At 44.0% G+C, this 27,953-nt stretch overlaps 2 protein-coding genes across 5 annotated transcripts; both read left to right on the top strand.

Annotated features, from left to right (window-relative positions):
• The first annotated feature begins 1,561 nt into the window (after positions 1 to 1,561).
• LOC311137060 (pseudouridine-5'-phosphate glycosidase-like) lies at positions 1,562 to 5,590 on the top strand. Its single transcript, XM_084171382.1, has 5 exons — positions 1,562 to 1,674; positions 4,321 to 4,435; positions 4,663 to 4,795; positions 5,163 to 5,257; positions 5,492 to 5,590. The coding sequence occupies exons 1-5, from the start codon at positions 1,593 to 1,595 to the stop codon at positions 5,505 to 5,507; spliced, it is 441 nt and encodes a 146-aa protein (XP_084027508.1). The 5' UTR covers positions 1,562 to 1,592; the 3' UTR covers positions 5,508 to 5,590.
• A 1,310-nt stretch (positions 5,591 to 6,900) lies between these two features.
• LOC311137053 (CCR4-NOT transcription complex subunit 4-like) lies at positions 6,901 to 27,583 on the top strand. 4 transcript variants are annotated; one of them, XM_084171362.1, is made up of 14 exons: positions 6,901 to 6,990; positions 7,088 to 7,221; positions 16,154 to 16,372; positions 16,578 to 16,775; positions 17,857 to 17,943; positions 19,643 to 19,744; positions 20,055 to 20,180; positions 20,632 to 20,759; positions 21,372 to 21,602; positions 22,033 to 22,090; positions 22,784 to 23,045; positions 23,291 to 23,848; positions 24,291 to 24,536; positions 24,762 to 27,583. In XM_084171362.1, exons 1-14 carry the CDS (start codon positions 6,984 to 6,986, stop codon positions 25,130 to 25,132), a joined length of 2,727 nt encoding a protein of 908 aa, XP_084027488.1. In that variant the 5' UTR covers positions 6,901 to 6,983; the 3' UTR covers positions 25,133 to 27,583. The 4 variants fall into 4 exon arrangements, with proteins under 4 accessions (XP_084027488.1, XP_084027489.1, XP_084027487.1 ...); XM_084171363.1 differs by lacking the exons at positions 6,901 to 6,990; positions 7,088 to 7,221 and adding exons at positions 10,413 to 10,491; positions 10,695 to 10,810; XM_084171361.1 differs by lacking the exons at positions 6,901 to 6,990; positions 7,088 to 7,221 and adding an exon at positions 10,695 to 10,810 and having other exon boundaries at positions 24,291 to 24,533.
• Positions 27,584 to 27,953: the final 370 nt, after the last annotated feature.

Raw genomic sequence — 27,953 nt, 5'->3', positions numbered from 1 at the left:
GTGTTCACAGTAAACGCTGGAAGTTGCACAGAATTTTCATAATGTTCAAGTTTGCGCTCAACAGACCTGAAATGTACTCAGTACCCCAGCGAGAGTACAGTTACGGCAGGCACCTAGGCGGCAGGTAGCTTAGTGGTTAAGAACGTTGTGCCAGTAACCGAAAGGTTGCTGGTTCTAATCCCCAAGCAGACTAGGTGAAAAATATGTTGATGTGCCCTTGAGCAAGGCACTTAACCCTAATTGCTCATGTAAGTCGCTCTGGATAAGAGCGTCTGCTAAATGACATGTAAAAAAATGAGAGTAGCTGCTGCATGTGCAGTAAATGGGGATCCTAAACCAGTGGTCACCAACCGGTCATCGCGATCTTCAAGGCATTCCTTGTCGATCACCAAACATTTCTGTAGGAAAGACAACGATAAAAGCTTGCGCTCCTTTTTTTTGTTTTTGCGCGGTTGGCCGCATGTGCACTTGTTTGAGAACCATGTGCACCAGGTAAGCAAAGTGTTCCCATTTTGAACTATTTAATTTGTCTGAGAAGACAAACTCCGCCTACCCGACAGATCTGTGGTTAAATCGAGTGAGCCTATACTGCGCTGGCCAATCGGATAGCTCAAATCACCGTGCCTATAAAGCTTCCACGATCCCGGCCACAGCAAAGTTTGATACTAGCCTACGTAACATTTAATAACTTTTAAAACCATGACCACAGAGAGACTGTCAAAGAATACAGCAAAGAGCTGCTGTTTAGAGCACTGTTAGCACTAAAATATTCAACACTATTACAAAACATGAAATGCGCTCCTCTACTACTGCATTTGTATTAGCAGCTCGTCGTGTCTATTTTAATATCGAGGAATATTTCACTTTCTCTGGTCATAGGAACAACATGAATTTGTACACGAGGCAGATGCGCCGCGACTCAAGTTTTGCCATCAGGTGGAACACGGTGTCCCCTTTCTCTAGTCAGTCTCACAGGAGGAAAGAAAGAGAGCAGGCATTTCTCTCCCTCCCTCCGCCGAGACTAATGCCGTGTTCAAAACAACTGGGAACTCGGAAATCTCTGACTTCCGACTTCAGTGCGTTCACGACAACTTGGAACTCGGAACAAAACGAAATCCGACAAGGATTTGAACGGTCATCCAACTCGGAATTTCAAGTCGGAAACTCTGGCATCTTTCTAGACCTAAAACATATTGTAAAGTGGTTATCCCACTGGCTATAAGGTGAATGCACCTATTTGTAAGTCGCTCTGGATAAGAGCGTCTGCTAAATGACGTAAATGTAGACCTCCGACTTTCTGACCTGAAGATCACTGACATCATGATTTGAGCTCGTTTTTTCTGAGTTCCCAGTTGTCTTGAAAGCAACATGACCAGATGCAGGTACCATCAGTCCAGTAAAATAAAAAACCTAATTATTTTAAAATTATTACAATTTATGCTCATCTGTGCCTTGCAAGTTTTCTGGTCTTATTCTTATATGATCATGTTAATTTCCACTTGCGCAAACTCAGGGAGACTGGGTGAATCCATCAAAAGATAGAGGCCAGAGAGTTCTATAGTAAAGTCAAGCAAGCTGTGTCAACAAAAAGCATGGCCGGGTCAAAGTTCACTCACTCTTCTGGGCAAAAAGGCTGTCATTCCTCAGTTTCTAATTTCTCACATGCTGGGGAAGGTAAGGATTTCTTCAGCATTGTTGGAGACAAGGTTTATTTCATAATGAGCTGATATGAATTATGGGAAATGGAATGCCTGGTGCCATTTTTACAATATGTTAGTCATGAATGAACGAGGATATCTAAAATCTTAAGGAATTGTTATGTCAACTATTGACTCAGTTCCTGAAAGACATTCCTGAAAGACATTCTCATGTCTGTTAGATAGCAGCATGTTGTGACTGTGAGTTACTTTGTGTTGTATCATTGCTGTTGTTATTGTTATTGTGTAAGGCCTTTTTTGTGTGAACTTTATACAGTATGTGACCATATCTTTAACAGAGCCCTTTCCTCACTTCTTTTCAAGGAGTTGTTCCATTAAGTTACAATGTTGACTGTGTTTTGCTCTACCATTATGACTTTAAATCGATAAGTGTGAACAATTAAATAATGTACTTTACATATACCTTATTGGGAAGGGTCTTTGATCAGTTATTGTATAGAGTGGGATAAGAAAGCGAGAAGAACATAGACCACTCCACTAATTTCACCATTTTGCAAACAGCACTGATATTGGGTGTAGGTTGCTTGCTGAGTGTGCCCCAATAGGTGGGAGTTCATTTGTTCCAACTAACTGGAGCATGGAAAATCTCCTGAATGGTTGAAATGGATGTGTGCCTTGCAGTGATGGGGTAGGCTACTCACTGCTGCTTTTGATGCTGCGAATCCAAGACTGAGAATTCTGGTTTCTGCAACATGAAATTAAGGTTACTTCCTGTACTTTACAAGTATGCCTGTACTTTGTTGCAAAGCAAGTTTCCCTATGGGATATTAAAGTACACTACTCTATTCCTGTGATAATGTTATTTTATGTAACCTGGACATGCAAATTGGAAAAAGTTTGGTCTGAAAGTATTCAGACCCCTTGACGTTTTCCCCATTTTTGTTACGTAACAGCCTTATTCTAAAATGTATTCAATGGATTTTTTTCTCTCATCAATCTACACACAATACCACATAATGACAAAGCAAAAACAGGTTTTTAGACATTTTTGCAAATGTATTAAAAATAAAAATAAAATATCACATTTACATACGTATTCAAACCCTTTACTCAGTACTTTGTTGAAACACCTTTGGCAGCGATTACAGCCTCGAGTCTTCTTGGGTCTGACGCTACAAGCTTGGCACACCTGTATTTGGGGAGTTTCTCCCATTCTTATCTGCAGATCCTCTCAAGCTCTGTCAAGTTGGATGGGGAGCGTCACTGCACAGGTATTTTTAGGTCTTTCCAGAGATGTTCGATCGGGTTAAAGTCCGGGCTCTGGCTGGGCCACTCAAGGACATTCAGAGACTTGTCCCGAAGCTACTCATGCGTTGTCTTGGCTGTGTGCTTAGGCTCTGGAGCAGGTTTTCATCAAGGATCTCTCTGTACTTTGCTCCTTTCATCTTTCCCTTGATCCTGACTAGTCTCCCAGTCCCTGCCGCTGAAAAACATCCCACAGCATGATGCTGCCACCACCATGCTTCACCGTAGGGATGATGCCAGGTTTCTTCCAGACGTGACTCTTGGCATTCGGGCCAAAGAGTTCAATCTTGGTTTCATCAGACCAGAGAATCTTGTTTCTCATGGTCTGAGAGTCCTTTAGGTGCCTTTTGGCAAACTCCAAGCGGGCTGTCATGTGCCTTTTACTGAGGAGTTGCTTCCATCTGGCCACTCTACCATAAAGGCCTGATTGGTGGAGTGCTGCAGAGATGGTTGTCCTTCTGGAAGGTTCTCCCATCTCCACAAAGGAACTCGGGTTCTTGGTCACCTCCCTAACCAAGGCCCTTCTCCCCCGATTGCTCAGTTTGGCCGGGCGGCCAGCTCTAGGAAGAGTCTTGGTGGTTCCAAACTTCTTCCATTTAAGAATGATGCAGACATTTTCTGGTACCCTTCCCCAGATCTGTGCCTCGACACAATCCTGTCTCGGAGCTCTACGGACAATTCCTTCGATCTCATGGCTTGGTTTTTGCTCTGACATGCACTATCAACTGTGGGACCTTATATAGATAGGTGTATGCCTTTCCAAATCATGTCCAGTCAATTTAATTTACCACAGTGGACTCCAATCAAGTTGTAGAAACATTTCAAGGATGATCAATGGAAACAGGTTGCACCTGAGCTCAATTTTGAGTCTCATAGCAAAGGGTCTGAATATTTACAGTATGTAAATAAAGTATTTCAGTTTTTTATTTGTAATACATTTGCAAAAATGTCTAAAAACCTGTTTTCGCTTTGTCATTATGGGGTATTGTGTATAGATTGATGAGGGGGAGAAAACAATTTTAGAATAAGGCTGTAACGTAACAAAACCTGGAAAAAGTCAAGGGGTCTGAATACTTTTCGAATGCACTGTAATTCTTGGATTCTGATTTCTTTATTCTGCTGTCAGTGTTTCCCTAACACATTCTGAGTTGAGATTGCTGGGGAGAGTTTCTGCTCAACTCCTGAGACATGGCATCTCAACATTTCATAGTAGATTATGCAAAAATTGTCAAGTCATCCAGCTAATGCATCATGTTGCAATTAAATGTTGAATTTGTTTTGATTGCCATAGTTTATTGTTGTTGTACGTGTATATTCTCTAGATTTCTGAAAAATACATACTTATTATTTTCCCTAGATGTTCTCTTCAGAGTCCACCTGTCAGTATCCCAGGCGTTGGCAGAAAACAGACCGGGGGTGGTGCTAGTGAGCACCATTATTACCCATGGCATGCCCTACCCACACAGCGTGAGGTACAGTACAAGAGGCCAAACAAACAAACATATCCAGATAACCATTTTGTTTAACACAAAGTTCCTGATGTAAAGGTGTTGTGCATGTTGTTTATGTCACAAAAAGAAATGCACTTTCAGTATTTTATGTATTATTTCATTGAGCTTATTTCTAATGGTATCCTTTGTTTATTCATACCTGAGTTAGTATTGGCAGTTGCTAAGTATCACCGTTTTGCCTCATTCAGCACAGCCAAAGAGGTGGAGGCCATAGTAAGGGGGAGGGTTCATGTAAGGTTGTCCTCAGAACTTGACTACCTAGCCCAGAGTAAGACGTCGCTGAAAGTGTCCCGACAAGACCTGCCCTATGCCATCAGTAAGGTGAGACACCTGTCCACCTGTCAAGGTTTGGACAAACAACTAAAAAGTCAGTCAATTTAGTCTTATTCAGTTTGAACACCTTGCTTGCCGGACTGTTGTGTGTGTGTGTGTTCAGGGTCTCTGTGGTGGCACCACTGTACCAGGCACCATGATAGCAGCATACAGAGCTGGCATCCCTGTCTTTGTCAACTGACTCAAAATGGCTGTTATTTAGTCAGGATCATTATGAGCTGATAATAAGACACTATAAGGAGTCTTAAATCTTACACTGTCGTCAATTTTACAATGTATTATAACTGCTTCATAATGTTTTAAAGCTGTCTCTTTCTCCTGGCCTACAACGGGTCCTCTGTCCTTGGGTCTACAGAGCGGCCTGCTATTGGCTGTGCCCATCCCTGAGGAGCATGCAGCAGCCAGCCAACAGATTGGGGACGCTATACAGGCTGCACTGGCAGAGGCCATGTAAGGAATGCATTAGGCTCAAAATAGAACATAATATGATTTTTCATATTGGCTGTAGTTGAATTCCTATGTTTTTGGATATGTCTTTTGCTTACTTAGGTATTTGATAGTCATATTGTGTTTTGTCAGTATCGCTATAGAGCCCCATTCACTGAGCACTTAGTAATTTGGTTCTCATGGTCTGTCTGTGCTTGTGTTGTTTTTCTGAACGGTTATTTCCTGATCTCTATATAGCTGCTTGCATGGCTGACATCACAGGAAGTCTCCTTATCAGAGTCTCTTTGTTGTTGCGCTGACATGAGAAGAAAATTTAAGTTTCAGTATTTCACCTTAGTGGCACGATTAGCTCTCTGTTGCCTTCTATTTCCCCCTCTAGTGCTAAAGGTATTAGAGGAAGAGATGTGACGTCCCCTTCATCCTTCAAAAGGTCAACGAATTGACCAGAGGAAAGTCCCTAATAATCCACCAATAAACCGAGGTAGAGAGAGAGAGGTGGAGAGAGAGAGAGATGGAGAGAGAGAGGTGTAGAGAGAGAGGTAGAGAGAGGTAGAGAGAGGTGGAGAGAGAGAGGTAGAGAGAGAGAGGGAGAGAGAGAGAGGTGGAGAGAGAGAGAGGTAGAGAGAGGTAGAGAGAGAGGTAGAGAGAGAGGTAGAGAGAGGTAGAGAGATGAGAGAGAGAGAGAGAGAGAGAGAGAGAGAGAGAGAGATCATATCACAGAGAGAGAGAGAGATCATATCACAGAGTCACTCTCAGTGTAAGGTTAGATATTGTCAAAAAAGTTAATGATCTGTTGTTCTTAAAAACAAAAACAAATTCTACATATAACTTTATACGTCTGAACTTTTGTATCTTCATTACATTGAGGTCCCTTAACCTCATATTCCCAAAGATATCGCTCTCATACATAATAGTGGCAGGTTGGGCAGGTAGATAGCCTGTGCACTGTCTGAACGAATGCAGAAGAAGAGGACTATTCCTGGTCTTCACGTAAAAGAGGAAGATTCTGACTGTCAAACATTGTGAGTACTAGTCATATGTTCCTCATCAAATACAGGTGAACCACTCTTATCTTGGAGAGTGCATCATTTTTTCTCACTTTAGTTTTAGGATGATGGACAGTGTGTGACATGCTTGCTGTACAATACCACTGTGGCTTGTTTCTTTTTTTTAAATCACAGGTTGTCATAGGTGGTGTGAACGTGGATTTTATTGCTAAGGGGAAAACAGAGAAGCTTGTGGTATGTTCACAGAAACTCACACAAGCTTCACATAGGCTTACATCAAAGATACTGTACTGTATACTGTAGGCTTATGTCTATTATATTCAGATTATGTCAATCTAACGGGTTTATTTGGTTGCAAACATAACTACTTTGATATTTGACATTTGGACAGACAATCCTGGAATTGTTTGCCTTTGCCAGTCATTTGGTGGAGTAGGAAGGAACCTTGCTGGTTAGTTATAATTTCATTATCTGCAAAACTTCAACTTTTTATGAGGATATAATTTACAAATATTACATTGAGTTAAGGAAGTTTTAAGTTTTGTGATGTTTTTCCCACCAGACTCTGAACAGAATGGGACAAAGACCTCTGTTCATCTCAGCCATTGGAACTGACTCTCACAGTGATGCTGTACTGAACTACTCTCAGCACATGGTACACATGCAAAGAAGTTTAAGAGCGGTATTGTGTGCTCTTATCTCAACTCTAAATCCGCCCCTTAATGAGTGGTAACAACTGTTTGTTATGACCAAATGCAAAGCAGAATGAATCCCTCTCCCATAGTATTCTTGCATGACATTAAATTGCTGCTGCTTCTTGTTTTAGCTAAGAACACCAGTGGTGTTGCCAGGCTTCAGGAGCAGAGGACAGCTACTTATTGTGCTGTGATCACTGAGATCGGTGACCTGAGTCTCGGATTGGGCGACATGGACATCTACCAGCGAATCACAGAACAGTATGTGAGTATTTCTGAAGCAGGTACTCCAGCTACATTAAACTGTAAAGAGAGTCTGATTTACGAGACATCAAAGTCTACAAATATCACGTTGTTTATTTTTAAATTTTTTATAGAATAGCACTGAAATAATAACAACTTTGCCCAGGACTAAATTAGAGGGAATGTCTAAATATCACTACAAACAGGTGTCCCAGTTTGAGGAAAACCTTTCATCAGCCTCTCGTGTTTCTAGATGGAAATATACCCGTATCCATAATCGACTATGTTTGCTCCATCGCCAAGAAACATGCAGTGCCAGGTTAGTATGGAGAGCTGACCGCTTTGACAGTCATCAATAGTGATCGATCACCATTTTCTCACCATCAGTGCATGTCTGTTTGATCAGGGCCCATTCACAAAGAATCTGAGTAGGAGTGCTGATCTAGGATCAGGTCCCTCCTCTCCATATAATCTTATTCACAATGATTTAAAAGGAAAAACTGATCCTATATCAACATCACTTCTACTCTGAGACGCTTTATACAGTTGAAGTCGGATGTTTACATACACTTAGGTTGGAGTCATTAAAACTCATTTTTCAACCACTCCACAAATTTCTTGTTAACAAACTATAGTATTGGCAAGTCGGTTAGGACATCTACTTTGTGCATGATACAAGTAATTTTTCCAACAATTGTTTACAGACAGATTATTTCACTTATAATTCACTGTATCACAATTCCAGTGGGTCAGAAGTTTACATACACTAAGTTCACGGTGCCTTTAAACAGCTTGGAAAATTCCAGAAAATGATGTCATGGCTTTAGAAGCTTCTGATAGGCTAATTGACATAATTTGAGTCAATTGGAGGTCTACCTGTGGATGTATTTCAAGGCCTACCTTCAAACTCAGTGCCGCTCAGCAAGGAAGAAGCCACTGCTCCAAAACCGCCATAAAAAAGCCAGATTATAGTTTGCAACTGCACATGGTGACAAAGAATGTACTTTTTGGAGAAATGTCCTCTGGTCTGATGAAACAAAAATTGAATTGTTTGCCCATAATGACCATCGTTATGTTTGGAGGAAAAATGGGGTTGCTTGCAAGCCGAAGAACACCATCCCAACCGTGAAGCATGGGGGTGGCAGCATCATGCTGTGGGGGTGCTTTGCTGCAGGAGGGACTGGTGCACTTCACAAAATAGATGGCATCATGAGGAAGGAAAATTATGTGGATATATTGAAGCAACATCTGAAGACATCAGTCAGGAAGTTAAAGCTTGGTCGGAAATGGGTCTTCCAAATGGATAATGACCCCAAGCATACTTCCAAAGTTGTGCCAAAATGGCTTAAGGACAACAAAGTCAGGGTATTGGAGTGGCCATCACAAAGCCCTGACCTCAATCCTATAGAAAATGTGTGGGCAGAACTGAAAAAGCATGTGCGAGCTAGGAGGCCTACAAACCTGACTCAGTTACACCAGCTCTGTCAGGAGGAATGGGCCAAAATTCACCCAACTTATTGTGGGAAGCTTGTGGAAGGCTACCCGAAACATTTGACCCAAGTTAAACAATTTAAAGGCAATGCTACCAAATACTAATTGAGTGTATGTAAAGTGGTGATCCTAACTGACCTAAACAGGGAATTTTTACTAGGATTAAATGTCAGGAATTGTGAATAACTGAGTTGAAATGTATTTGGCTAAGGTGTATGTAAACTTCCGACTTCAACTGTACATACGGACCCTGATGTGATAAACTTGTGTTGCAGTGTGGTATGAGCCAACTGATTCTGACAAGGCATGCAAGCCTCTCCTGTCAGACAGCTGGAAGGCCCTGGCCTACACCTCTCCCAACCTGGCTGAGCTGTGTACCATGAACAAGACATTAGGCCTTCCAAAACCTTCAGCTGCAATACTTCAGCAAAGCTGTACTTGGATAATTTATAATGGCTGTATGTTTTTCAACACCATTCTTGGGGACCACCAACCGCTTCACATATTTGAACTATTCCAACACTAGCATATCTGATTTATTAACCAGTCAACTTATCATCAAGCCCTTGATCATTTGAATCAGGTATTCTAGTATTGGAATTTAACAAAGATATGGAAAGGCTGGGGGTCCCCAAGGATTGGGTTGAGAAATACTGATTTTGTTTAAGAAGGTGTGTATGATGAGCATATGATGAATGAGAATGTGGTCTTGTCTTGTGGCGGCAGTGCTGCCTAGCTCTGTGGAGGAGGTTCTGAGCTGTGCCATGGCTCTCACGCCCCTTATTGGACCACCTACACTGTGTGGTGGTGGTGACCCTGGGGGCCATGGGAGTGCTGCTGTGTGGTTGTGGTGACCCTGGGGGCCATGGGAGTGCTGCTGTGTGGTGGTGGTGACCCTGGGGGCCATGGGAGTGCTGCTGTGTGGTGGTGGTGACCCTGGGGGCCATGGGAGTGCTGCTGTGTGGTGGTGGTGACCCTGGGGGCCATGGGAGTGCTGCTGTGTGGTGGTGGTGACCCTGGGGGCCATGGGAGTGCTGCTGTGTGGTGGTGGTGACCCTGGGGGCCATGGGAGTGCTGCTGTGTGGTGGTGGTGACCCTGGGGGCCATGGGAGTGCTGCTGTGTGGTGGTGGTGACCCTGGGGGCCATGGGAGTGCTGCTGTGTGGTGGTGGTGACCCTGGGGGCCATGGGAGTGCTGCTGTGTGGTGGTGGTGACCCTGGGGGCCATGGGAGTGCTGCTGTCTGGTGGTGGTGACCCTGGGGGCCATGGGAGTGCTGCTGTGTGGTGGTGGTGACCCTGGGGGCCATGGGAGTGCTGCTGTGTGGTGGTGGTGACCCTGGGGGCCATGAGAGTGCTGCTGTGTGGAGAGCACAACGCTGGGACTGTAGACCTGCAGCCTAGTAGAGAGGAACAAGGGTAAGGGTTGGGAATACCTATAGCATACCATGATGGGAATACCATGATGATGGTGATGGTGATGATGATGGTTTTTGTTTGTCAGAAGGGTCGGCTATGTGCCGTCCACTACCCTGCTTTGGCTCAGACCACAGAGGAAACAGTGAATGTCTCAGGAGCAGGAGATAGTTAGGTAGCTATCTAGGGACAGGGAATAAACCCATGAAATGAAAAAAAATACTTAATTGACTTCATAGCTGAAATTTGGTTTCCCACTCACCCCTCTCTCCCCTCTCCTCAGTCTTGCGGGTGGGATCATGGCTGGGATGTTCCAGGGCAGAGACACTCAAAGCTGTGTTAAGATGGGGCTCCTGGCAGCACGCCTGTCACTGGTCACTTAACGGCGGTTGGCATCCAATATGTTGCATTACTGCCCCCAACTGAACTATAGTATAGGTCCATTACACTTTGTGATACAAAATGAAAAAAGGGGAACCGAAAAAAAGAATATATATTTGTATTTTTTGTTTGTTTAGTTAAAAAATATATAATTGAATTACCCTACCAACTAACCCTATACTCATTAAATCCTATCTCATCCTACCCTAGGCCAACGGCCTGAGAGAATGGGACACCACCACTCAACACACCCTGTAACTCTTCTGAAGTCAAATCTCGTACCCGCAAGTACTTCTCTGCAGCTGCCACCACAACAACTATTTTCTGTGATTTACATTCCATTTCTGCAGTACAGTTGATAACCATTGCTTTGAACGCTAAGAAGCCAACCTTTCTGAAGCATATATCACTCATTGGCCTATCCCTCTGTTCTAGCACATATCTACTATTCACAGGGATCCTCTCATAATCCCTCACCCTTGACCCATCCTCCTCTACTTTCTTCACTGCCTCAGCATATGACACTTTCTGCACCACTCTGACTCTAGCCACCTCAACCTGCCTCTCTCGCACCGACACTTCCGATCCCCACCAACATGGGCACCCCTACAGTTGACACACACAACTTTATCCACCGAAACTACACAATCCTCTATCCCATGCCCTCCTGCACACTTCCCACATCTTGGAATCTCCCACATACACACTGCTGCGACATGACCATAAACGTTGCACCTGAATCAGTGCAGTGGATTCGCCACAAACGCTCTAACAGGATAACTGATATATCCTAACATTACCTTGGGTAAAGACTGACTCAAAACTCATAAGGACTGATAGTGACTCCTCTGTTTCACCACGCTCACCACCGGGTCTGCATCGCACCAAACGGTGGGCGTCACAAATACCGGGAATCTTCTACTTCAATTGCTCCCCCTCCACACTTAACGCTACCCCTGAAATCACTCCTTTCAATCAATCAATCAATCAATTTTATTTTATATAGCCCTTCTTACATCAGCTAATATCTCGAAGTGCTGTACAGAAACCCAGCCTAAAACCCCAAACAGCTAGTAATGCAGGTGTAGAAGCACGGTGGCTAGGAAAAACTCCCTAGAAAGGCAAAACCTAGGAAGAAACCTAGAGAGGAACCAGGCTATGAGGGGTGGCCAGTCCTCTTCTGGCTGTGCCGGGTGGAGATTATAACAGAACCATGCCAAGATGTTCAAAAATGTTCATAAGTGACAAGCATGGTCAAATAATAATCAGGAATAAATCTCAGTTGGCTTTTCATAGCCGATCATTAGAGTTTAAAACAGCAGGTCTGGGACAGGTAGGGGTTCCATAACCGCAGGCAGAACAGTTTAAACTGGAATAGCAGCAAGGCCAGGCGGACTGGGGATAGCAAGGAGTCACCACGGCCGGTAGTCCCGACGTATGGTCCTAGGGCTCAGGTCTCTCAGTTGGCTTTTCATAGCCGATCATTTAGAGTTGAACACAGCAGGTCTGGGACAGGTAGGGGTTTCGTAGCCGCAGGCAGAACAGTTGAAACTGGAATAGCAGCAAGGCCAGGCGGACTGGGGGCAGCAGGGTGTCATCATGCCCGGTAGTCCTGACGTATGGTCCTAGGGCTCAGGTTCTCAGAGAGAAAGAGAGAACGAGAGAATTAGAGAGAGCATACTTAAATTCACACAGGACACTGGATAAGACAGGAGAAGTACTCCAGGTATAACCAACTAACCCCAGCCCCCCGACACATAAACTACTGCAGCATAAATACTGGAGGCTGAGACAGGAGCGGTCCGGAGACACTGTGGCCCCATCCGAAGAAACCCCCGGACAGGGCCAAACAGGAAGGATATAACCCCACCCACTCCGCCAAAGCACAGCCCCCGCACCACTAGAGGGATATCCCCAACCACCAACTTACAATCCTGAGACAAGGCCGAGTATAGCCCACAGAGGTCTCCACCACAGCACAAACCAAGGGGGGGGGGGCGCCAACCCAGACAGGAAGATCACGTCAGTAACTCAACCCACTCAAGTGACGCACCCCTCCCAGGGACGGCATGAAAGAGCACCAGCAGGCCAGTGACTCAGCCCCTGCAACAGGGTTAGAGGCAGAGAACCCCAGTGGAGAGGGGAACCGGCCCGGCAGAGACAGCAAGGGCTGTTCGTTGCTCCAGCCTTTCCGTTCACCTTCACACTCCTGGGCCAGACTACACTCAATCATATGACCTACTGAAGAGATAAGTCTTCAGTAAAGACTTAAAGGTTGAGACCGAGTCTGCGTCTCTCACATGGGTAGGCAGACTGTTCCATAGAAATGGAGATCTATAGGAGAAAGCCCTGCCTCCCGCTGTTTGCTTAGAAATTCTAGGGACAATTAGGAGGCCTGCGTCTTGTGACCGTAGCGTACGTATTGGTATGTACGGCAGGACCAACTCGGAAAGATAGGTAGGAGCAAGCCCATGTAACGCTTTATAGGTTAACAGTAAAACCTTGAAATCAGCCCTTGCCTTAACAGGAAGCCAGTGTAGGGAAGCTAGCACTGGAGTAATATGATCAAATTTCTTGGTTCTAGTCAGGATTCTAGCAGCCGTATTTAGCACTAACTGAAGTTTATTTAGTGCTTTATCCGGGTAGCCGGAAAATAGAGCATTGCAGTAGTCTAATCTAGAAGTAACAAATGCATGGATTAATTTTTCTGCATCATTTTTGGACAGAAAATTTCTGATTTTTGCAATGTTACGTAGATGGAAAAAAGCTGTCCTTGAAACAGTCTTGATATGTTCGTCAAAAGAGAGATCAGGGTCAAGAGTAACGCCTAGGTCCTTCACAGTTTTATTTGAGACGACTTTACAACCATCAAGATGAATTGTCAGATTTAACAGAAGATCTCTTTGTTTCTTGGGACCTAGAACAAGCATCTCTGTTTTGTCCGAGTTTAAAAGTAAAAAGTTTTCAGCCATCCACTTCCTTATGTCTGAAACACAGGCTTCTAGCGAGGGCAATTTTGGGGCTTCACCATGCTTCATTGAAACTGTCCAGATTTGTATAGATAGACACTTTAGATTATGTTAGGTTTATTATTTCGCTATAATTCAAAAGGCTTGAATTATAGCGGGCACTTTCAATGGTGCCCTGTTCCTAAGAGCAAAGCAAGAAACAGATCTTCACCCAAGTTGCGTCGCACGGAGCACCTGCTCCCTCTGATCTGAAGAAACATAAACAAACATCACAAATCCACTTCGGGTTACCTTCACCGACTCAACAGCACCCACCATCTTTTCTACCCAACCTGAAACCATCCATGGATCAGCCAAAAGGCCTGGTTCCACCCTCATCAGAAATCTCACTCACACTGGACCAAATGTATCTTTATCATAACCATGTCCATCAATGCAAGGCTCGGGCTCCAAGCTCCTCACAACACCTTCTACCCCTTCCTTTTCACCTCCAGAACTCGAACTGGCGTCTGGCTCACTTTGTTTGAACTTGACACCAGTCTTCCTCGACATACCCTCTCCCTTGTTATTGCTAGCTTAAACAGATTCAAACCCATCCTCTGCCTCCCTCAGTCTTTACAACCTCTCTATTTCCATCCAATCCTCCTCCCTTAACCAATTACCTGATTCCTTCTGAAAATATTCGATTTTTCCAAGCCAAAATATTTTTTGGGCCTCCTCGAGAGACATGCTAAGCCCTGTCTTTCGGACGGGACGTTAAACAGGTGTCCTGACTCTCTTTGGTCACTAAAGATCCCATGGCATTTATTGTAAGAGTAGGGGTGTTAACCCCGGTGTCCTGGCTAAATTCCCAATCTGGCCCTCATACCGTCATGGCCACCTAAACATCCCCAGATTACAATTGGCTCATTCAACCCCCTCATCTCCCCTGTAACTATTCCCCAGGTTGTTGCTGTAAATGAGTGTTCTCAGTCAATTTACCTGGTAAAATAAAATAATAAATAATGTACTCCCTCCACTTCAAACACACTACCAGGCCCATTCCCAGAAGGGCCGGGATTTTCGTACCCACAGCCCAGTTTGAAATTTGCCTCTGTCATACATTTCCAGACTGAAACTATAATTAACTACATTTCACACAATGCACCTCCTGCGCAGCCTCAGTACATACTAAACGCTTGCCCTATTCACTCCTCCCTATTTTAATGCTCGTTAAGATGGTGGTTAGAGCGTAAAGTGTCTCTACAGATAAGAAAGAAAAGGGCAAAACATCTATCAAGCCTTTTGAATTATAGCGAAATAATAAACCTAACATAATCTAAAGTGTCTATCTATACAAATCTGGACAGTTCAGAGACATTAGCAATCCCCGCCCAATTTGGTGTGACTGTCCATTTGGAGTGGAATCCCTGTAATACGGACAGGGTAAGTGGCTAGCAAGCTAGCCCAAGCTATTATTGTAACTGTCTGCTACTGATTTCGTGGCAAAATAACATTAGCTCCAGGGTTGCATGAACGAATTGATACAGTTTCTGTATCAATGCCATCCTTTGCATCGTTGTCTATTTGTGGATTTAATGAACTGTCAATGGTTTACTGTGTCGGAGTCTGTTAGCTAGGGAACTAACGTTAGTAGGCCGCAGTCGCTAGTTTGCCAAGTTAGCTAACTGCGAATGCCAGCCTATATTCTGAAGTTAGCTTGTAGGCTAATGTTAGCCTATTAGCACTTTCGTTGGTTAGCAAGCTGTCACTTTGTATTCACAAGACTGCCTGTCTTGTGAACTTTGGTTAACTATTTACTCAACCCAACATTAAGTGTATGTCCTTTTACTCGTTGACTTGAGTCTTATATTCATATTTTGTTTCAGCGGCTGAACGGCTTTTTGCGGGCTAGCTAACACATAATGTCATGCCGCGAACTAACATTAGCGAATCATTGCAAACCATTAGAAACATGCTAACGTTAGTTAGCTAGCAAGCTGGTTAGCATAGCTTGTAACTATCAGTCAGCTGACGTTTGCTGCTTGCTTGTACATCTGCATCAGAGAGAGACAGGATGGGGCGCGAAGCCCTTGTTATTTAGGCTGTAGTTTAGCAACACATTTTGAAGTGCAATTCAACCAACTAGTGTTACCCTGTAGCTAACGTTAGCTAGCATGTAGCTAGCTAGCTAGTTTGTCAATGACAGATTTTGCCTACTTCCAATCAATAACTAGCTAACTGTTTCAGTTAATAACATACAATTTACAATTTACATCCTAGACAAGCGCAAGCCCATCCTCAACAAACCCCAAGATTCGATAGGCCTGTTTATTTGATCAACCTGTGATGTAATACAGTTGACAGCTACACGATAGAATGCCCTCCTACTGTCAAAACACCACATAATTTGTTTGTTGCTTCCACAAGTCACTACTTTGTAACAAGCTGCTAATACAGACCGAAGATATTGATAAGCCTCATACCATTTAGCTTAGGCTACATGATAATAAGACATATGGCTTTACCAGTACTACTAACTAAGTGAGCAGGTCTGGTTTAGACCTACATTTTGCATTGACAGTAGTGTGTACTCTTCATGTTCGCATTATTCAAAATTCATATACTTCCGAAATACTCCAAATAGAGTTTCTGAGTAGCATAATTGTCAGTCTGTACTTTCTATCCTCTCTCATCCCTTACTACGCTCCTCCCTCCCAGCCCGTGACCAGCCGTGACATCTGCTCCCCCTCGCCGTGCCATAGGATGTCCCACAGCCCCGAGATGAAGGATGACCCCATGGAGTGCCCTCTGTGCATGGAGCCGCTGGAGATTGACGACGTCAACTTCTTCCCCTGCACCTGCGGCTACCAGATCTGCCGCTTCTGCTGGCACCGCATCCGCACAGATGAGAACGGCCTCTGCCCCGCCTGCAGAAAGGTACGTAACCTATCTTACCCTGGCCCTTACCCTACCCATCTACTGGCACTGCATCCACACAGACGAGAACAGCCTCTGCCCATCCTACAGAAAAGTGAGGCTGGCTGGCTGGGTGTGCTGTCAATAGACATAGGGGTTATGGAAATGTGACATACAATCTAGTAGAAGCTTACCTGTCTTTCTATCTCTGCCCCCTACCATCCAGCCATACCCGGAAGACCCTGCAGTGTACAAGCCCCTGTCACAGGAGGAGATCCAGAGGATAAAGAACGAGAAGAAGCAGAAGCAGAACGAGAAGAAGCAGAAGGTGACGGAGAATCGGAAACACCTGGCCAGCGTCAGGGTGGTGCAGAGAAACCTGGTGTTCGTGGTCGGGCTCTCTCAAAGGCTCGCAGACCCAGAGGTGAGACAGGAGACACACATACACACACACAGGGTCAGGGTGGTGCAGAGAAACCTGGTGTTCGATTCCACAATATAGGCCTACCACATAAATATTGACCTGTGTGTGAATAGGGGGTTGTGTTATTTTTTTACCCTCTTTTATAAAATGACTAACCGTTTGTAGTTTTTCTTCTTTTATGCAAATCTTGAGGCCCCCTCACACCCAAAGGAAATGCTGGCATGCTGAGAATGAAGATATTTAGTGAATTTCCTACCTTAAATGTCAAGACTACTGCCACTTACACAGGCATACATTTTATCCCACGCTGGAGTTGAGAAACACAGCTCTATATTGCCTAGGGGTAAATATGTGGTCCTCTGTAGCTCAGTTGGTAGAGCATGGCACTTGTAACGCCAGGATGGTGGTTTTGATTCCCGGGACCACCCATACGTGAAATGAATGCACGCATGACTTTAAGTTGCTTTGGATAGAAGTGTCTCTTAAATGGCATGTATTATTAAACATAATAATTTTTATAATTGTTGTTAAGGTGGCAAAATTCCAGGAACATTTGCCAAAATTCTCAGGTTTTCCAGAAATTGGGAATCCTCCAACTAGGATTTCTGGAAAACCTGGGTGTTACATGGGTGTTATTTTCCCCCATCCTTTTTAAGCTAAATGCCATAGGTTTCTTGTTCTATATGAAATACATTCCATGTAATACACTATCCCATTCTCTCTACAGTTAACCCATGCATGCTTTTTTTTCTGGGCAATGTTTTTTGCTGCTTATATGAGCTGTTGCACATAGAGTACATGGTTTTATCATAGCACATTGTGCTAACACACGCACACAAACACATGCTAAATTTAAGTCCCCACCCCTCCACTGTGCTTCAGCCATAACCTAGTTAGAGTGAGATATGGAGCGTCTCACCTCACTATTCTGTTACTTGATCATATTTCTGGTCTACTGACCTAGCTCAATTTGTTGTCCCTCCCAACTGTATTTATAAAGTTCTGTTTGTGAACAACTTCTCATAATGCTAGAGCATAGTACATTCATCACCCCTCTTTCTGTCTCTGTGTTTCTCCACAGGTTCTAAAGAGGCCAGAGTATTTTGGGAAGTTTGGGAAAATACACAAGGTGGTCATCAACAACAGCACATCATATGCAGGTTCACAGGTAAGAGCTGGTTCTATGTGGCTTAGTTGGTAACAGGCACGGTTCAGGGTTCAATTCCTGCAGAGATCCCATACAAAAAAGATATACTCTCACTGTACTGTAAATGACTTTGGATAAAAGTGCCTGCTAAGTGGCACAACTTCTGAACTTTTTTGATACTAGAACAGAAACGGTTCGGCGATAGAATTTTTGTTACTTTTGGTATTTCTGTCAAATGTCTCATGTCGTCTACTGATTGAGAGGATCAAGTCTGTATCAGCGTAGCCGATGTCTCCTTATAGCGCGAGCGCACCGTGCCTGCTCCATGCCTGCTCCACTTACTCATTACTAGCGCTAGCCTGTCCTGAGGAACCATTGCACTCACTGGGAGTCTGGGCTGCATCATGTTAGCTTCCCACTCATGCTGTACAGAAGTTAACACATTTGAATAATGCAACATGGCATGTAGAACTGTTGCAACTGTACCTCCCGAGTGGCGCAGTGGTCTAAGGCACTGCATCGCAGTGCCACTAGAGATCCTGGTTCGAATCCAGGCTCTGTCGTAGCTGGCCGCGACCGGGAGACCCATGGGGCGGTGCACAATTGGCCCAACGTCGTCCAGGTTAGGGGAGGGAATGGCCGGCAGGGATGTAGCTCAGCTGGTAGAGCATGGCGTTTGCAACGCCAGGGTTGTGGGTTCGATTCCCACGGGGGGGCAGTATGAAAAATTAAAAAAATTATGTATGCACTCACTAACTGTAAGTCGCTCTGGATAAGAGCGTCTGCTAAAATGACTAAAATGTAAATGTAAAATATAAATTACTGTTCACAAAACATGGTCCATTACAGGCTAGAACACTTTACAATGCAATAAGATACCGGTAGCTTTGTAGGCTAGCTTTCCTTGCTAGCTTACAGCTGAAGTTAACATCAATTCACTACCCTAGTACTTTGTTTGATATTATATAAACATAATGCAAAATATGCTGATTTCAAAGCTGATTCTCACCAAAAACTGTATTAATTCACTTCGTCTCCTCAGCATCACATCTCTCCTGTCTCTCTCGCTGTGTGTGAATGACGTCATTAGGTCTTAAAGAGACAGTACGCACTTTTATAAAATAAGAGACTGTTTCTTCTATGCAAATGTTGTTGATCAGTACAATAAAATAAGTCCCAAATGGAAGGGAAACAGATTGTTTTTCATCTATAGCCCCATGAAATCAGCCAAAACAAGCTCAATAACTCAATGCAACACACACTTGAATATGTATTCACCTGTATTGTGAATAGGCCTAGTCCTATTTTTATTTATCCAGTTTATCAATAGAGATTTACCATTCAAATAAATTATTAACATTATGTAATGTAGTTTGTTTTTACCAAAGTCAAATTGATTGTATATTTCATTCATTAATGCATACTTGGCTGTCTCTGAAAAATAGACAAAACATTTCTAATGATATTGAACTCAAAAGATCTTTCTGGATCAAATGACTAATACGCCTTCTTTTTGCCATGGTATCGTTTTGGTATTGAGTATCGCAACACTAAACTTGGTACCGATGTCAAAATTATGTTATCGCGACAACACTACCTGGGATTGAATTCAACAGCAGGTAGAGAGAATGTGACATGAACTACATATCTAATAAAAAAAACTTGCCGTGTTTCTTATGACCTATTCTGAATAGAAGTGTCACTGTTTTCTGATCCACAGGGTCCCAGTGCCAGTGCCTATGTCACCTATATCCGCTCTGAAGACGCCCTCAGAGCAATACAATGTGTGAACAATGTGGTGGTGGACGGTAGAACACTCAAGGTGTGAGACTTAACATACAGAAACAGAAATTCAGGGCCAGTTTCCCGGACACAGATTAAACCAAATACTGGATACAAATTCTCAGTAGAGAAATTCCATTGAAGGTGCATTTTAGTCTAGGACTAGGCTAAATCTGTGTCTTACTTTTTGTAAGGAATGCTATCAAATACTATATGACTTCTGACTTATATAAGTAAGAATATTATGCATTAGAGGGAACCTCAGCTGAAGAGAACATTCAACAGAATGATGTCATCACAAGTACATTTTCACTGAGCTTTTCTTTCTGTATGTTTTTTTTTTATTGCAGGCTTCTTTAGGCACAACAAAATACTGCAGTTACTTCCTCAAAAGCATGCAGTGTCCCAAACCAGACTGTATGTATCTACATGAGCTGGGGGACGAGGCGGCTAGCTTTACGAAAGAGGAGATGCAGGTAAACAAACCTTTATTCTTCCTGTCTGTGTGATTGTCGGTGGGTGAATAGAGATGGCAGATAACTTAACGTCATGTATTGTACTTGCCTGGGGGGTCAGTATGCCAGGGCATATGTGTCCTATGATGGTGACAGATCCAATTTCTTCTCTTGGATCAATAAAGTTCATTCATTCAGATGTATGGGATAGCCCTAGCTGTTTTATGTATTCTTCCTTTTTCTTTCGAGTTTTATTTGTTGTATCTGCCACTATTTTGTATGGTATTCTTACTTCAATTTGCTTCGGACCTAGCCTGGTCCCAGATTTGTATGCGTCGTATAGCCAACTCCTATAGTCGTCGTCAATCTGCCATACAGTTGAATTGAGTTAGGTGTCTGTGGTGCACAGTGGGAGCATTGTGTGTTATTATTCACTGCTAAAATGACTTCATGTTATGTTTGTGTCCTTTAGGCCGGGAAACACCAAGAATACGAGCAGAAACTACTTCAGGACCTCTACAAAATGAACCCTAGCTTTCTACAAACACCAACATGTTCAGGGGAAAAGTCAAAAAGCAAATCTTCAAATTCTACACAAAGGTACATTTGGTATTTTGGTGTCTTTTTCTTCCACGCAGTATCCTTTGATTTGATGACATTTACCTTACTTCTCAGGTAAATCAGGGTTATGATTTAATTGCTGGTTGTTGTATACACCAGGGTTTCCCAAACTTGGTCCTGGGGCCCCCCCTGGGTGCACGTTTTGGTTTTTGACCTAGCACTACACAGCTGATTTCAATAAACCAACTCATCAAGCTTTGATGATTTGAATCAGCTGTGAAGTGCTAGGGCAAAAACCAAAACATGCACCGGGGCGGGGGGGGGGGCAGGACCGAGTTTGGGAAACCCTGGTATACACCATGTATTTGCATATTTCTTTCTTGCAGTTTCTATTGTGTCATTTTATTGTGGGACCTTGGGTGAGGTGAGATCCATTTATACATGTAATTAATACATTATTTGTATGGCAAATAAACTTTGTGAAACGTAAAACTTCTCGCCGCAAACCCAAACAACAGCAAATATTTGCACTGAAGGCTGTGGCACTAACTAACTGCTAGACCACCGCAGGCCACGGTTCTCTCGCCAAGTCTTCCACACAACACCTCTATTCGATGCTGACCTCTTGTTTTTGTCAATTTCTCAACACAGACCCAGCAATGGCAAGGACGGGTGGCCGACACTATCAGGGTATGGTGGCAAACTAGCCAATGGGTTGTCAGAGGACGGGAAATCTCCTCCGCTGCTAGACTGCTGTCTGGACCCAGCGGTCATGACCTCAGACGGGTTAGGACTTAGCCTGGGGCCGGACACAGAGCTGGGGATGGGGTCTGGCCAAGGGGCTGCCCTGTCCCCCTTCTCCTCTAATTGTGACAGCAATGGGTAATATATAGTAATATAGTATTACATTAGTTTTATATTAGTGGGGCTTGGGGCTGGACACAGGGATGGGCTCTGTCCCCCTTCTGCTCCAATTGTGACAGTAACAGGTAATTACCGTGACACATAAAGGCCAAACTACTAATATACACTAACACAGACAGGTAATATACAGTTTAAGGCTTGAGTCGAGCTAAACCAAGCTGTACTGAGAAGATATGGTTACGCATTCACTATAGTTGCTGGAAACGTGCTGAAAAGGGAAATGTGAACAAAAAATATCAGAGCCAGCACAGTTTGGTCGGCACAATAGAGTGAACTGAAAAGGGTATAACTCACAAGCCAAACTGGACACCTTTTTTGGTCCCTTTTGTTAGGCCATGAACTGCACAGCTGCGTAGTCTGATGTTGGTCTGTTTCTGTTTCCCTCTAGTCCCAGCGACAAACCTCCGGAATCAATAGGTATGGTGAATGGAACGATTTTACAACAGGTAAGAAGATCTTTACTAATTAGTTAATTTGACATGTAGTGTCAAGATTTTTTATAGATTATTACTTTATCACATGGAGTACATAGGGATGTTATTGGATAAATTATTGTCAAATCTATCCAGACTATACTGTTTCTTCTGAGCCATTTAAAGGCCCAGTGCAGTCCAAAATGTGATTTTTCCTTTGTTTTGTATATATTTCCACACTGAGGTTAGAATAATACAGTGAAAATTATGACAATGTCATTTTAGTGTAAGAGACGTTTGAAAATACCGCCTGAAATTTCAGCATGTTTTGTTGGGATGGAGTTTTGGCCTGCCTAGGCAGTAAATTTGTTATAGACCAATAAGAAAGAGTTCCAAGACTCTCTGCCAATAACAGCTAGTTTTACCCTCCCCAATCAGACCACTCCCAGACAGTCCTAGCAAAATTCTTGCTTGGGAAATTGCCCTTTGCTAAGAAGCAACTTTTGTTTCTTTTTGACCATTTTAATTGAAAACAATCACAGTAAGGTACTTCATTGTTACCCAGAAATGATTTGATATTGACATAAAAACGGCTGCATTGGTTGGACCTATAAAAGATTTGTTTTCATTATGACTTATTATTATTGCTTACAAATGTTACGATGTAAGACATTACCAGTGTCCCCCCACTAATTCCATCCCCTTTTTCCTCTCTCCCCCTTCCAGATGCCTAACAGTGAGTCCCCCTCCCCTCCCCCGGGGCTGACTAAGCCCCCCAGCAGTCTGGTGGTTCCCATCAGTGTAGTGGACCTCACTGCCCGCTCGCCCTTCGAGGGGGCCGCTGCAGAGTCCCAGTCCCTCTTCTCAGACAACAGTAACTTCAGACACCCCAACCCCATCCCGTCCGGCCTGCCCCCCTTCGCCAGCTCGCCTAGAGGGGGATCCGACTGGCCCATGACCCCTGAACCACAGAGCCTCTTCGCATCAGGTGGGTTGTGTGGGGCAGAAACACACAGATGCGCGCGCACACTCGCTGTTAAAAAAAATAACATGCTTCCATTTACAGCGCAGTAGCTGCTCCACTGGTCGAAGCGTGTACAAATTAAAAAGAAAGTTACACACTTGTCTCTCCTTGCTGTGGATTTATTTGACTAATGTTTCAGCTAAAGAGCCTATATCAGGGTTCGAAACTAACCACTTGCTAACTTTTCCATTCTGCTCACCCCTCTTCAGACACAATACCGGTCTCCTCCTCCACAGACTGGCAGGCAGCCTTCGGCTTCGGCTCCTCTACTAAACAGCAGCAGGACGACGACCTGGGCTTCGACCCCTTCGACGTGACACGGAAAGCCCTGGCTGACCTCATAGAGAAGGAGCTGTCAGTCCAGGACCAGCACAGTCCCCTGGGGTCCCCCAGCCCCTTCGGCCTCCACCACCCCGGGTCCCACCACGGCCTCCACATGCCCCTCTCCAACCCCAACCATTTCCCCAACAGTATTGGACCTCCACCCCGCCTCTCTCAGCTTCACCACAGGCAAATGTATAGCTCCTTTAGTTTCCCTGGTTCCCAGAGTCAGAGCGGTCACCATGGTGGAGGTCAGGCTGCCCAGGCCGCTGCAGCTCGGCATACCTGGATGGGCATGCCTCCCTCGGCCCGCAGCAATAACCACCTCCTCTCACACTTGAACCTCTCGGCCAATGCTGGGGGAGGACATAGCAACTTCCTGGACTTGAGCATGCCTCCTCAGCACCACAGTCACAGTACAGGGCTGGGAGGGATCCCCATGTCAGGTAGGGTACTCTGGGTCTGTTTTCTGGGAGTGTTGAGGCCAAGGTTGGGGTCTGTTATATGTCCTGTGTCAAATTCAAGTAAACTAGAATTTGAATGTAATTTTAGATCCTGAGTAGACTAAATTGAAATGGAATTGACCTTTGACTCTGGTTGAGTCGTGTTAACACAATCTGTTCAGTATGACTGTATCAAGCATTGAATATCAAAACATATGTAATCGTTTTGCCTGTTTTGATCATGTTATATTGACCATGCGAGAAACAAATTACATGCAGATGCAGTTCTGTGTTTTGGCCACAAGATGGCAGACCAAACCCACCTGTGAAGACTTATATTAAATGTCTATAATTATCTACCGTTGATATATTTTTTTACAGAAGCAAAGCAGCACTCCTTATGTTCTCATAATTAAATGTATTATTTCTCTCTCTCGCTCTGCAGAAAACAGCAGTTCTATAGACGGCCTCAATGTGAAAGAATGGCAGGACGGTTTGAGAGCTCTCCTCCCCAACATCAACATCAACTTCGGGGGTCTCCCCAACTCCTCCTCCTCTTCCTCCTCCTCCTCTTCCTCTAGTATGAACCACATCGGGGGGCCAAACCACATGGGGGGCCCTGGGGGACTCTCACACAGCCTCAGCTGGGACGGTACGGCCAGCTGGATGGACCCAGCTATCATCACAGGTAGTGAGTAACTTTACAATTGTTTATTATAAAACAAATGATGTGTTTTTGTTCTGTCTTCGCTATCTGTATTGCAGCGTTTCCCAAACTCTGTCCTTGGTTTCTGCCCTAGCACTACACAGCTGATTCAAATTATGTCTGTAGATTCTGGTTGGAAGTGAGATATCTACTCAATTCACCTTTCTTTCCTTCTTTCTTTCTTTCTTTCCTCCCCTCCCCTCCCCTCAGGCATCCCAGCCTCAACAGGCAGCAGTTTAGACTGTCTCCAGGAGGACCAGAACCCTCCGCACTGGCTCAAATCCCTTCAGGCCCTGACAGAGATGGACGGCCCTGCGCTGCCGTCACTCCCCCAGCAGCCCCAGAACCAGCAGCACCACAGCCACCACCACGGCCTCCTAGACCAGGCCTCCTCACACCCACACCTCCACCACAGAGCAGGCTCCGGTTGGGCCCCCTACCTGCCTGGCCTGACCCAGCCCACACAAGCCAACCCCAGCCACTTCCACAGCCCTCCTCCAGGTTTCCAGACAGCCTTCAGACCCCCAGGCCAGAGCGCCACAGAGCTGCTACAGAGCGCCGCTGCTGGGGACCGCCACTAAACTAAAGACAGATTACAGCAGACTACCCCCAACCCATGTCCTAATACTGACCCCCTCCCCAATGCAATACAGATACAGTACATACACTAATCTGCAGATGATCAGATTATGAAAATGATTAACAAAATAACAAAGATTTCTTTTTCTTTCTCGTTCCTCCTTTTTTCTATTCTAAAGGCCTATTTGTTTGTTTTTGGTTTTTTGTGGCACATGACATGAATGACCTGTTACCCCTTTTTGTCTGCTACTGACCAACCCCACTGAGCTCCAGTAGTCAGGGTCGTCTTCAGTAGGATGCACCGGAGTCAAACGTTTTCAAACCGAAAACGAAAAGGAGCGTTTCTTATTGGGCAGATAAGTCCATGTAGTCCCTCACGGTTTCAGTCTGTTTTCTTTTGTTTGGTGCATAATGAACACGACCCAGGTGAATTGTTTGGGATCAGACAGGTGCTGACTACTGTGAGCTTCACGTGGAGTCTGTCCGTATGATATAGACGAGCACAGAGAATAGGAGCAGTGATACATTTTGTGACACACAAGACGATAACTCCAAATATACAGGAATCAAGATTAGCTAACGTGAGTAATTTTAAGAAGTAAACTTATGATTAAATATGAAATGTAGGTAAGTCGGCGTGAAAGAAGTGAAGTCACGATTACTCTTCTTCTTTGAGAATGAAGCAACAAACAATGGTGAATCTGCTCTTAAAGCTTTGCCCCAAAGACCCTCATCCTCCCCAGGATACTGAATGAAACGGTTAACCCTCCCTCACTGCAAAGAAGCCCCTGAGTGGTTAACTTTGGGCATGTTCATTAAGGCGAAAATGATACAAAATGCCTTAAAGTTTAACTGATTAAGGGGTGGGGTTGAGAATCTTTAGAGAATAGCATGGTTAAAAGGGACTTCAGCAGCTTGTTGTAATTGGTTCAGATGACAGAAAATGATGCAGACAGAGATGGTCACAGATGGATAAAATGTTAGGATGGGGGAGTTGAGGACACAGCCAGGCTATCGTGCTTTGGGTTTCCTGTTAGGCAGGGTCGCATTCCAGGCTGACAATATTGCTGTCATGCTGCACTCACGCAGCAACCAATGGTCATCAACTTTGCTGTCGGGTGTCAGACTGCTATATCATATGCGGTTAACTGATACAACTGATTAGCTATACCTGTTTAACTGGTTAGCTGATACAACACCTATCCAGGCGTTGTGAGATCTGGCAGGAGACTGCAATGTAGTCTGCCTGGAATGCACCCCAATGGCCTGTCTTGTACAGGTCATTAAAACCCACATTCCCTTTGGGGTCAGGAGTCATGGTGCCCCATCCTGTAGTAGAGGCAAGATTCAGTTCAACCTCTGTATCAGAGGATGGAGCACTGCCTAACTGGGGGGGCTGACCGCCGGGGTTGGAAGAATAGTGTCACGACTATTCTCAGTTTGGAAGAAGAATAGGCCTAGTGTCATGATACCAGACCTCAGCACGTTAAGTGCTAGTTCTTGGGAAACTAAGAATGGCTGGAGTGGAGGCAAAAACAAAGAACAATATTTAAAGGAAAACTCCACCCTAAAACAATGTTTTAATTTTGTTTCATTAGTCGATTGTTGAAGTCCCAAATTGTTTTGCATGTCAGCAATCAAGTTTGAAGATATATGTAGAACTTTCAAAATACAGAAATACAGCTGGTATGATGCATTTTTTTATCATAAGATGCTGCTTTTTGCATCAAATGAGGCAAAATGAATCATACCGGCTGTATTTCTGTATTTTGAAAGTTATATATCTTGAAAACTTGATTCCTGACATGCAAAACATTTTTGGGACTATATCAACAATGGACTAAACGTTTTGGGGTGGAATTGTCCTTTAAAGACTGTTGGAGTGAAGATATTGGCTAATAATGGGACATCCTGGTCTGATACTCACAGTGCCACTGTGTGGCAACTACAGTAGCTTAAACCCTTATCAGGAAAGTCACAAGAAGACCAAACGGATAAATGATGAAATGGTTGATGTCCTGATATGCACCTGTAGAAAAAGAGTGAGAATTTAAATAATGTAATGCGATATCGGAGATTGTGTGAAAGGAAGGCGCTACAAAACGACACAAACGACGGCTAGCAATTTAATCCAAGGAGCGCTCTGCCTTTCTCTGGGCCTTGAGAATGAATAACCTCCCTTCAGTCTTTATTTTTAAGTCTTAACTCTATATCTCCATCTTTCTCTCTCTCTCTCTCTCTCTCTCTGACTCACTCTCTTTCTCTCTCCTGCTATCCCCTATTAAAACAGTATTCACTAGAAACATGAACTGATCCAGGTGAAACCAACAATCAGTCATACTACTGTGGTTTTTAACATGATGCTGAGATAAAAACACATTGAGGAGCTTAAAGGAATTGAACTGTCCACTGCCGGTCTGGAAAAACAAACCTTAAATAAAACGAAAAACCCAGTGCTCGAGTTGGCTCTTTTTTTTTGTTTCACAGATGCACACTATCTCACGTTTCAATGTTTATTTTCTTTCATTCAAGTTAAAGTATTCCATTGGCTGTTATAAACTGTCATAACATGTTGATATAGCCAGTGTTACAACTCCCAGGGTCTGTTTCCTAGACACAGAAAAAGCCTGGTCTTGCACAAAAAACCTATGTCAATGTAGAATTTCCATTGAGCATGCTTTCTAGTCCAGGATTAGACTTGATATGCACCTGGGAAACCGACTCCTAATGTTTCTGACGTAACATAAGCTTGATCTCCACAGCATGAAGACCAGCATTTTAAGACCAGTAGAACATTTGAATGACCTTAACAATTTTTGACAC

Source organism: Coregonus lavaretus (assembly GCF_964263955.1).
Source record: "Coregonus lavaretus genome assembly, chromosome: 11".
NCBI classification, from domain to species: Eukaryota; Metazoa; Chordata; class Actinopteri; order Salmoniformes; family Salmonidae; genus Coregonus; species Coregonus lavaretus.
Note: the sequence above shows the minus strand (reverse complement) of the source record. Positions and strands in the feature narration are given on the sequence as shown.

Bases quoted from the DNA above. Each gene is read 5' to 3' on its own strand.
- LOC311137060 (XM_084171382.1), top strand. From the start codon at position 1,593: ATGGCCGGGTCAAAGTTCACTCACTCTTCTGGGCAAAAAGGCTGTCAT. The intron at 4,436-4,662 runs GTACAGTACAAG...TGCCTCATTCAG, and splicing joins CCCTACCCACACAGCGTGAG to CACAGCCAAAGAGGTGGAGG. The intron at 4,796-5,162 runs GTGAGACACCTG...TTGGGTCTACAG, and splicing joins TGCCCTATGCCATCAGTAAG to AGCGGCCTGCTATTGGCTGT.
- LOC311137053 (XM_084171362.1), top strand. The intron at 17,944-19,642 runs GTAAGAGCTGGT...TCTGATCCACAG, and splicing joins CATCATATGCAGGTTCACAG to GGTCCCAGTGCCAGTGCCTA. The intron at 21,603-22,032 runs GTAATATATAGT...GTTTCCCTCTAG, and splicing joins TCTAATTGTGACAGCAATGG to TCCCAGCGACAAACCTCCGG.